Source organism: Cyprinodon variegatus, unplaced genomic scaffold (assembly GCF_000732505.1).
Source record: "Cyprinodon variegatus isolate N-32 unplaced genomic scaffold, C_variegatus-1.0 Scaffold886, whole genome shotgun sequence".
Lineage (NCBI taxonomy): Eukaryota > Metazoa > Chordata > Actinopteri > Cyprinodontiformes > Cyprinodontidae > Cyprinodon > Cyprinodon variegatus.
The window spans coordinates 194,193-205,399 of NW_015151339.1; the positions used below are offsets into that span (position 1 = coordinate 194,193).

Sequence of the window (11,207 nt, forward strand, 5' to 3'; positions counted from 1 at the left end):
CAAAGAAGGAAAAAAAATCTCAAGAGACTGAGGACACTTTTGTTTTGTGCTCCCGGGCAGCATTCCATCCAACATAATGAGGAGTAGAGTTCCCATGTGTGCTGTTACTATCCTGTGAAAAGTTCAAGTTCACTTCCTGCACATTCTTTTCAAACTAAACTTTGCTTTAAACTGTTGTGTGCTTGGAAAAATATAAATTGAAGTGTTAAAAATCTAAAGAAAACTTGACAGGTTAAAAACTTACACTACTACTACTCACCAATTTAACATGTTTAGCTCTATAACATTTAAATGCACCACTCCAATGTCTAAGAGAAAAACATTTTATGAACATTTTTTAAAGTGTAACTACTGTACAGAAGACTGCCATATGATAGAAACATTTACACTGTGCGCATACAATTATTATTATCATTTTCCTAATCCCTGACTGATCATTTTTAATCTAGCATGTATTATAGTACAGATTAAATTCATCATCCAGCTGCTGCTCTGCAGAATTCTCTCCCCAGGAGCTGAATCATGCCATCTAGCGTAAAATCACGCAGCTTATTCAAATCACGCGAGAATGTGTACAAAACAACAAAGATGGCGCCGGCAACGCTTGTGGGTCGTTTTCAACGAATGTCGGTGATTTTAAAGTAATTTTGAGTGATAAATATTATTTTTTTGCGATCATTGCACTTGCCCGGCAGGCAAATGCAATGAAATTTGTACTCTCCCGACAATAAAAACTACTTGCCCCGGAAGATCAGGCGATGGTTAACATCGAGCCCTGTATATACATAAATTGATCATTTGATACGTTTTTATTAAAATTGCTATTTTATCTTTGATTATACTGAAGACTCTTAGATGGCTTGCAGAGACACAATTTTCTCTTTACCCCATATAATACAGAATCTAGTTCTGAAAAGAGCATCAATTCTGTACTTATCATCTTTAATGTTAGTATATTTATGTGTTTAATAACCACAAAAATTTTTTTTTTTTTTTTTTCCAATATTGCACTTAAATATTACTGCTGCCACCATCTGTATTAGAGGGAAAAAAATGGTAGGGGTGGCCAACGATTGGCAAAGGGTGGCCATGGCCCCCCATCTAGCTCCGCCCCTGGCTAATCCGTAACCTCTGTTTAAACCGAAGCCAAGAGTAACGAGTAACGTTTGTTTTAAAATGTAAGGAAAGAACAGACACTTGTGTGAAAATGTAATGAGTAGAAGTCAGAAGTAGGAAAAAAAAGTAAGTAATGGAGTGACGTATAAATACCTAAAAAGTGTAATTAAGTACAGCAACGAGGTATTTGTACTTAGTAACTTGACACCTCTGTTTATTTATCAGTGACAGTCTCATTTCCATGAACTACCTCAGTAAACTGCAGGTACATCCGGGAGGGATCGATGCGGTGGAGATCTCCGATGAAAGGCAGCGACCAGGGTCCGGGGGGGAAGTTTCTGGGCACCCTGTTCTTAAAAACATTCGCCGCCAGCAGAAAAACAACCACAAACAGGAGGAGAGCCCTGCTGTCAACCCAATCCAAGCCGAGAACCCGGGAGAGACACTCCATCTTCTGACTAAACTGAAGCTGATTACCATGGATTTACTCTTTAAACATGTAAACACGCAGTAAAAAAAAAAACCCGAAGCACGACGTAGGTACTAGTGCTGTCTTTCAAAATAAAAGCTGCAAACTCTATTAATAAAAAAAAAAAAAAAATCATCCAACTTCTAAAAATTCTTAAAATAATAACAATAACATATTGACGTCATCTATTACATTAAATTAATCAGATTTTCTTTTAATTTATTAAAGGGGCAATTTTCAATCCTAATTTATACTGTGACGTCATGATCATACGATCGGTTGTGTTGCAACGATTTATCATAAAATAATAAAAGATACGCAAGTAGAGCGCCAATGCAATTTTTAACACATCCTACACTTTGAACTTTACCAAGCACAAACTTAAAATGACAGATTTCCTCCATAAATGGGCAATAATCACTGACTTTAACCCAAGAAGCAGAGTTCACATGGGCTGAATGCTTCAGCAACAGGCAGAGAGAAAAAGAGCAAAGTACAAACATTTAAAACAAGTGAATCTTTGTCATATGGAAGATAATTAGGGCCACTGAAAAAAAAAAAAAAAAAAAAAAGAAAACAGATTTTTAAATATTATTTCAGTTTTATATAGGGAAAAAGTCAGAATCCTGACTTTAATCTCAGAATTCATAATTTTTTTTCCTCAGAATTCTGACTTTAATCTGCTAAACTTTTGGGTCTTAATGTAGATGGGCACCGTGAAGGCAGAGATGTGGAGCACTCAGCTTCTCTGACAAAGATGTCAGTTGTTTGGGAGGGCCAGTAAACAAATGATGGAATTAGGTCAGGGATTCCCAAACTTTACCATGCCAAGGCCCCCCTACACCAGTACATTGTCAGCTGAGGCCCCCCCTCATATGAAACATGCGTAAACACTCGTGTAAGCTACAGCGACATAATAAAAAAATTAGTGAACAAACCACCTAAATAAAACCACATTTATTTTGTAAAGATGAAGTCACAATTATATTTTATTAAACTTTAATTCATTAATTTAATTTAATGAATAAAATATAACAATAACATAGGCCCACCACTTTAATAACCTTTTTTTAAACCATGAACCTCTTTATACGTTGCAAAAACAGAAAGATTTGTGAGCAAAATAAAAGTTTGTCCCAAATTAAACATGCATGCATTTTTTATAATGCAGGCCTAACAACAAATGTAGGCTACATGAGAGATACATAGACATACCATGCTAATGGGAGCAGTGGGCCTGATGGCTTCTACAGTTTGTCCAGTCTGGGCTGGATGTCTGTCAGAGCAACATGCATGTCATTCTCCACATTCAAACATGATCTGTGGTTAGTTCTCAGTACTTTTAAAGTGGAAAAGCCAGACTCACACAAGTAAGTGGTTGCAAATGGAAGGAAACATTTCAGAGCCCTTTCAGCTACGGTGGGAAACTCTTGTCTTACATACAGCAAGAAATTATTATTTGTAAGCTTTAGGTGAATGGTTTTCATAATGCAGTTATACCCAGACCGGAATATTTAAATTATTTTTATTCAATAAAATAGTTTCATGTATAACTTTTTTTTTTCTCCATCTTCCTGCGGCCCCCACTTTGAAAACCAGGGAATTAGGTGACTGTTTACGTCCCTCAGGGGTCCCTGGTGATGCTATTTAATTAATGGAAGAGCAGAAGGTGTTTAAAACAAGAAAGCTAGTTTAGTCTCTAAAACAGTCATGGCTACGGCTTGATGCTAACATGTTTGTTAGCTGACAAGTTCAGTCAGAATTCTGAGAAAAAACTCATATTCTGAGATTGGTGTCAGAATGAAGAATTTTTTGTCACATTATACTGAAATAAAATTTAAAAATCAGTTAACCTTTTTTATTTCTTCAGTGCCCCTAATCCTCTTCCGTATTGTCAGGATGGCAATACAAAGATATGCAAACATAATTAATGCATATCATAAATACATAGCCTGCTCGTTGATGTGGAAAGTTTCTTTGGAAATTTAAACTATTTTTAAATAGATTAATTACTCTTAGCCCTTAGATTAATTAATTACTCTTACATTAATTACTCTTAGCATCTTATTTTTCCAAAGCAATCCTGGTTTTGCCAATTTGTAAAGCAGAGGCCGCAGAGTACCTACTTTGTTCAGGCCTAAAGGACAGATTATACTTCTGCAACTCGCTAGAACTTCGGCCAATGGTCACGAGAACTTCGGCAACTTCAGAGTGTTTATCTACCAAAACAGCAATGCCGCGTCTGCAAGATTTCACGATCACAGGGATGAATCTAGAGTTGCTAGACATCGAAGAGGAACAGGTACTGTTAATGGAGTTGGCAAAAAGACAAAGGAGGACTCGTAGGTTGTCCAATATAGTTGTTCCTTGGTTTTTAAAAATGGCGTGCCCCTGCAACGAATCGAGAAGGACGACCACACAGACAGCCAGAAAGGCATACCAATGACCAATCACAGCTGCTTTTTTTCTGCGCACTTCTGCTTGAGGTCTGCGTGGGTTCGCGACCGTCCAACGCATTGTCAGGATTTTTTGGAGGTGCACGATGACAGTTGCAGAACCTCTACACAGAGACAGATTTGACGGCTGCATAGGCTATGCGTCAGAAGCATAAATTGGCCTTAAGGCATAAGCAAACTAGACCTTTGAGGCTTCTGGTAAATAGCTTAATTATAACTCAGTTTATTGATATATGTGAATACCATTACACTTGATTTGAGGGTTTTAGCAGGGGTAAGTTCTGACTGATTACACTCATTCAACTCTGTCATGGATAGTCTTTCACCCAAATGACTTGCAGTTATCAGTGACATTTCTCCTAGTAGTAGATCTGGTTTATCTTATCAATCTCTAAATTACCTTTGAAACTGTAAACCTCCACTGACCTACAGCAGCCTGAATTTCACAACAGTTTTTATCTATTTGTTTTTATGAATATATTTTTACTTTTATTTGAATCGACATATTTCCATTTTGCCTGTCATGGAGCTTGTAAACATTAGCTTTTAAAGAACAGATAAGGGATCATTTTATTTCTAGATTTTGTCACATGAGTGTCCGTGGCTTTCAAAACAGAATTAGACCTCTAGCCTTTCATTTAAAGGGAAAACAGAAATTTGCTAATAAAAATTAAACACCAGAAACTGTGGTTTGATCATTCTTAATCCCAAAACTGCTTCTTTAGTCATTTGTGGTAACTATTACCACCCCTCAGATAATTTATAACATGCTTCTTTTTAAGGAAGTCAACATCAGATTGAAATTGTTTAACAGTAAAATCTTAAAAGGAAGGGAATTGCAGCCAACAGAAATGTGATGATCATATTTGAGAGGATCCCTAATAGGGAATATACAGTATATACAGTATATACAGTAGGTACAGGAATTAATCAGACTTCTTTAAAATTTGCCATTTGTTTCATTGCAGCCATTTGCTAATATAAAAAAATCCTATTAAAAAAACACCCCATTTTGACCGAAATCAGTTAGAAAATTCTGTTCATTTATTAAAGAACACGAACTGACATCACTTGTTATAAGTATTTAGACCATTTGCTGTGACATCTATTCTAAACCACATAATGTCCATTTCTTCTGATCCTCCTTGAGATGGTGAAGGCTCTTAGTCACCCAGGTCATAGTCATTCCGAAAAAATTAAAAACAATCCACTGGACTTCAACCTTTCAGACACTTAGATGGGTATGGGGCATTGCAGTCTAACAAAAGAAGCCAACGACCCCCATTCCAAATGGGTGGACCCCTTCCTCGGTTCCAATTTGCATGTTTTCAAAACAAAAACAAGCCTTTGTTGGGCTACTGTATAAAACCTCCAACTCAACGCTATTCCTGACATTTTGAATAGAAAAAGCTTCCTGGATAGGAAGCGAAACGTCTTCAAACTTGGAAATCAAGTCCAGTGGATTGTTTTTAAATTTTTTCGGGATGGCTCTACTCCTTTGTTGGAGTCCTGTCCAAGGAGCTTTGAGGCAGAATTGTGGCAAGGTACAGATCTGGCCAATGTTACAAAATGATGTAGTGTGATATTTGGGTTTTTCTTTTTTGATAAATTTGCAGAAATGTCTTAATATGCATTTTTTTCCTGTAGAGTTTGGGTGCTAAATTTGCAAAGATGAGAAATAAAACTTTTGATTGTAGAGAAATGCTGCCGTTTCTCATTAGCATGTGTAAAATCCATCTCTGCAATTTTGTGATTCAGTCATTATCTGATCAAAATTTGAAATGCTATCCAATGATCTCTTAAATGCAACTAATCTGTAGAGCATTATGGTACAAGGAATGTAAAAAAAAAATAGTTATTTCTCGCTTAGGGGGGAATTAGTTAAAAACAATGTTTTAAATTCACTTCACCCTAGGTTGCTTTAGACAATAATCCCATGTAAAATATTTTTCACTCAAATCATTAAAACACTTATTACATAACCTTTTTTTTAGCAGGTTAGACATGCGAACATTGCACACAACTAATGTAAAGAATTTTGTACTAATATTTGAGAAAATGTTTGGTCATTTAAAATAAAACTTCAGAGATATTATTCTAGACTTGTTATTATAGATAGACTTATTCTGCTACTTTTTCCATCATAACTAAAGGATTTCAATGAGGATACTATGGAAGCTCATTGGTAGAATTCCCTTATGACAGAAAGAAGGCCACGATTCACACCATTTTATCATCCGGAGGGGGGAAACATTTAATTACAAAAGCAAATTCATACAGCTGTCTTAAAAACTTCATACATTCAGGACTGCATCGTCACATCTCAGTTATAATTCCCCCGAAACTCTCATGTCTTTTTAGTTGTTTTATAGTCTCAGCATCGCATTACGTAACTGCACATGCACAGGAATATCATGTCGAAAGCTTACTGGAATTCACGTGTGCTGGTCGACGCCAGCGGTTGCTTTGACACTCGGAGGAATGTTTATACAGATGTTCTCTGTTTATGCCAAACCTCTTAATATATCATCTAATGGCGTACGAATAAGGCATTAGGGACTTTATTATTGACCTCCAGCATGTACTGTTTTGTTGATTAGTAAGTATAGGGCCACGTGTAAGGATATATAAGACAATAAAACTGCTTCTACAATACCAAAGGCATTTTATGACAATAGTGATCAAAGCATTTGATTCTTTTGTGCTCAGTGTGATTTACAGCAAAGTACCTGATTAAAGTCTTTACAACTTAACTTTTTTTTTCACTAACAGGGTCTTTGATTTCAGAGGCAATGCAATAGATGGAGGAACACTGTCAACGACTCTTGTGGTTTAACGTGGTATGGCACAGAGACGATAAGGTTTAGGACCATGAGTTGCTCCTAATTTGTACTCCAGGCTGGGGGCGGCTCTCCTGGGGGATGTGAGATTTTAAACCTCTGAAGGAGGGAAGTGTAAAAGAGGAATAACTCCATCCTGGCCAGCTGCTCCCCAAGACACACACGTTTACCTTAAAACACAAATTACAATCCTCAGTTTTACAGAAATAGAATCAGACCTGTAAATTCAAAAACAGGTATTGCCCTCATGGGGTACAGTCATTGGCAAGTACCTGGTTCGATACCCAAAGCCTCCACTCTGGGCTCTTGAGCAAAACCGTCAACCCCTGATTGCTCCCCGGGCGCCACACAGTAGCAGCCCTCTGCTCACCAAAAGGGTGGGTTAAATGCAGAGTGAATTTCCCAATTTTGGGCCAATAAAGGGATTTACATTACATAATAGTTGTTATGGGTTCGGAAATTAGCAGGAATATTAATCTGTGAGGGTCTGATTAGGGTGGATCATTCCATCATTCCTCTTTACAAATGATGGACCCTGTCTTTTTGCAGAACAGGGACGAACAAGACGTAAAGGCCTGGAGCTCCGCTGTAGATTCGGTGCTTGGCATCCCTGCAACGTTGCTTTTGTGCCAGAGTTAGGCAAGTACATCCTATCTGTATGAGCTTTGGCTTCAGCTAGATCAAGGAGCAAAACCGAAGGGGGTGAGAAAGGTTCAACACACAGGGTTTACCAAAATGGAGGAACAGATCATTGCTAGCCAGTACTGAGAACCAGGAGGTCTTTTGAAACACAAGCTTGAAGGAGACAGAGAATGAAACAGGAACAGGATCCAGTAAGCAAATCTCCCAAAAGGCAGGACAAGGTAGGCAGAGTTACATACACAGGAGAGGAGGCGAGAGCTTTACCAGTGGTAGATAACACTCAGGTGCTGAAGTGCTCGCTCCCTTTAACCCTTTGGTGATAACGTCTGATGGTAACTACTTACGGACGCTCACCCAGCAGCCTCTCTGACGCCACATAGTGGTGGAAATTTAACCGAAATTCTCAAAAATACCAATGGAAACAATTTTTCTGGTCTATGTGAATGGGAGTGTTGGTCTAGAGGTTAGAGCAGTGCACTTGTGATCTGAGAAGGTTGCAAGTACTCGGTTTGATCCCCAAAGCCTCCACTCCACTCCTCTATTGGCCCAAAATGGAGAATTTCCCCATTTTGGGCCAAAAAAGGGATTTACATTACATAAGAGTTGTTAAAGGGCTGGTTACACTCCACACAGCAGTGTGTCGCAGTGAGCTTGTCGCATATATTTTTGATTTATGCACAGTATTGAAGCCTGGTCTGCATTATGTTATTCTAGCCACAAGGGAAAAGGGACAATCAGGAACAGGCTGTGGGTCTAGATATGGCCGAGGCGGTGAGGAATTGGAGGCAAATTTGTCAGACAACGGCAGGACATGAGGGTGAAAAAGAGCGGGTATCCAGGTGGAAAAAGGGTCCCAGCGTTCTTGCGCATCTCGCACTTTTAACTAGTCCAACTTCATTAGTCGTTTTCCACAATGGCGGTCATAAAAACAAAACAAGCCGATAAAGTAACAAACAGGAAATATGGATAGCGGTCCCCAACCACCGGGCCTCTGACCAGTACCGGTCCGTTAGTCATTTGGTACCGGGCAGCACAAGCGGGATTTTCTGCGGTTACAGCGACCATAACAAAGCTACGGAGCAGACTGGACATCAGGAGCACACTTCGTGTGTCGTTGTCTCCGATTACGCCTAGATGGGGTCGGCTTGTTTCAGAGAAACAAGCTCAGGGCTCTCACTAATTAAACATAATGGTGAGTTTTATTTTTATGCTGTTTGTATTTGATTTTATGCCAGTCATATCATTTAATTTGATTGTATTTACTCCCCACACTTTAAAGGCCGGTCAGTGAAAATATTGTCTGACATATAACTGGTCCGTGGTGCAAAAAAGGTTGGGGACTGCTGGTGTAGAGCACAGGTACAGTTGACCAATCTCATGTCTCCTGTCTGCGGCACTGTCTGCGGTCACCTACAATTTTGGAGAGGTGCACTAGAGTGTCTCCGGCAGGGGAGGAGGCACATTTGTATTCACTGCAACTCACATGCAGACGACCTGGTTTCTGAGTATATCAGCCTTAAGGAGACCTGACAAACCCTGCATGCTGCTGTACGTAGTTATTTGCCGCTGTCCAACAAAAGGGAGCTTAGGGGAATTCCTTCTCACCTTCCCTACCAACTTCCTAATAGTATGTGAAGGGTCAAGAGTGGAATGTAATTATTGTATAAAATAAAAAAAGTCTGAGTCTACAAGAAAGAACGTATCATATGCAGAGTGAATTTCCCCACCGTGGGACAACAAATGGATTTACATATACAGATTTGAAACAACCTACTAACCTGCAGAAAAAGGCATGAAGGCTTCTCTCCTTCTAAATTTACCATCCTTGTCTAGAAAGTGCTGAGGGTTGAAGGACTGTGGAGTCTCCCACATCGACTCATCATGGAGGACAGAGTGGAGTGAAGGAATGACCAAGGTGCCCTGAAGATTGAAAACAGACACAAGGTTCAGTTACACCTAAAATCATGTTGCATTGTTTTACTCATTTCTTATTAGTGCAAGGAGTAAAAAAAGTCTGGTAGCCAATAAATATCTATTTGAAGGCTGTACCAATTTATCACCAACATATGGAGCAGCTTCAGTAGTTAAAGGATACACACACAATACCTTCCAGGTATTTATACAGTATTTTCACAATAAACAAATATTTCAAAAATATTTTATGAGGAGAAAGGGATTAAATATATTTATTTAAAGTTATCAGTTAATATTTTAAATGTCTCTTTCTGTTTTCTTCAGTGTGATGGTCAGCCAGGGAAAAGGATTTTGCCTGTGTGATGAGTAAAAAGAATGTAAGAAACTCCAAACACCCCAGTAATAATGCACCTTTGGAATTGAGTATTTATCCAGGGTGGTGTCTTTGGTCATCTTGTGGGCCACATTGAGAGGAATGATGTTTCCCATCCTCTGTATCTCCTGGATTACAGCATCAGTGTAAGGCATGTTTTCTCTGTCAGCCACAGCCGGTTGTCTGGATGGTCCAATCACAGCATCTATCTCAGCCTGGACACATTCTGAACACAATGGAAACTCAATGTCCAGTGGGAAAAATTACATTTTTCAGTGGAACAAAACGGATCAGGTAAAGTGTACCAAATGTTCCTCAAACACCTTGTATGTCAGGATAATAAATCATGTACAAGAGCCCCCAGTGTAACGTGGTGGTGGTGCATTCAGTTCCACCAGCCAAAAGGTCAAGAGTGCAAGATGACAAGTTGAACAGATCAAACCCAAAATCTTTGTCTTCCTTCTGTCAAAGACACAAAAGACAAAGGTAACAACAGGTTCACATATTTACACGTAGATGCTCATTATTATCTGTACGGCATAGCGTGGTGCAAAGGTTTCCTGAAATCACTTTCCTGGGCTAAGCTCAACTTTTTGTCACAAGTAAGATGGAGATTTTTTGGAGAACCCAAATATGACAAAGGAAAGAATAGATGTCAGGGGAAGATACTGGAATAACTAACGACAAATGGATAAACATTTTTTTTTAAACATATCTTTATTACGTTTTCCAACTTATTCAGGCAACAAAAACCCCACCTAGTGAAAGACAGGAAAAATAAAATAAATAAAAATAAGTAAGTCAATAAATAAAACTAAATCAGGAAAAACTGTAACAATATGTTCAAAAAAGAATAATATTGGAGTACAGATAGTACAGAAAGAAAAAAACAAAAGAAAAAAAAACACAAAAACATGTAGCAACATTAAAGCACAGATTAATTAATCTATTAAAAATATACATAAGCAGATTTCCAGGCATTACAGTGTCACTATAATAATGATTGAATTTACACTCAAGTATGGTCCTCTCCAGGAATCTTAGACCAGATAATTCCATAGAGTCCCTTCTGTATAGTCTGTGCACTCTCTATGCCAATGTAATCTAAGAATGGATCCCATGTTTTGTGAAATAACAGAGGTTTGTCCTTAAGCCAGTGAGTCCTTGCCTCTAAGGGAGTTTGTTCCTTCACTCTCTGCAACCATTGTGAAAGCGTAGGAGGTTTGTCAGAGATCCATTGAAGAAGAACACACTGTCTGGCACCAAATAGAAGAACATCTAGCAGTCCCCACTTATAAGAATTTAAGTTCAGTGCATGGTGTAAACCAAGGATACAAGACAGTGGGGTTAGGTCCAGATCCTTACCAAATATTTCAGAAATGTCTTTATAGACCTTC

At 38.5% G+C, this 11,207-nt stretch overlaps 1 protein-coding gene across 1 annotated transcript; it reads right to left on the reverse strand.

Annotated features, from left to right (window-relative positions):
* Positions 1-6,923: 6,923 nt before the first annotated feature.
* LOC107099582 (cytochrome P450 2K1-like) lies at positions 6,924-9,965 on the reverse strand. The gene is made up of 3 exons (XM_015397769.1): positions 9,849-9,965; positions 9,302-9,443; positions 6,924-7,051 (listed from the first exon to the last, which is right to left on the reverse strand). Exons 1-3 carry the CDS (start codon positions 9,963-9,965, stop codon positions 6,924-6,926), a joined length of 387 nt encoding a protein of 128 aa, XP_015253255.1.
* Between the last annotated feature and the right edge of the window lie 1,242 nt (positions 9,966-11,207).

Excerpts from the sequence above, each read along its gene's own strand:
- LOC107099582 (XM_015397769.1), bottom strand. The coding sequence starts at position 9,965 with ATGCCTTACACTGATGCTGTAATCCAGGAGATACAGAGGATGGGAAAC. Across the intron at positions 9,444-9,848 it reads ATAAATACTCAATTCCAAAG|GGCACCTTGGTCATTCCTTC; the intron begins GTGCATTATTAC and ends TTCAATCTTCAG. Across the intron at positions 7,052-9,301 it reads CTTCATGCCTTTTTCTGCAG|GTAAACGTGTGTGTCTTGGG; the intron begins GTTAGTAGGTTG and ends TTGTGTTTTAAG.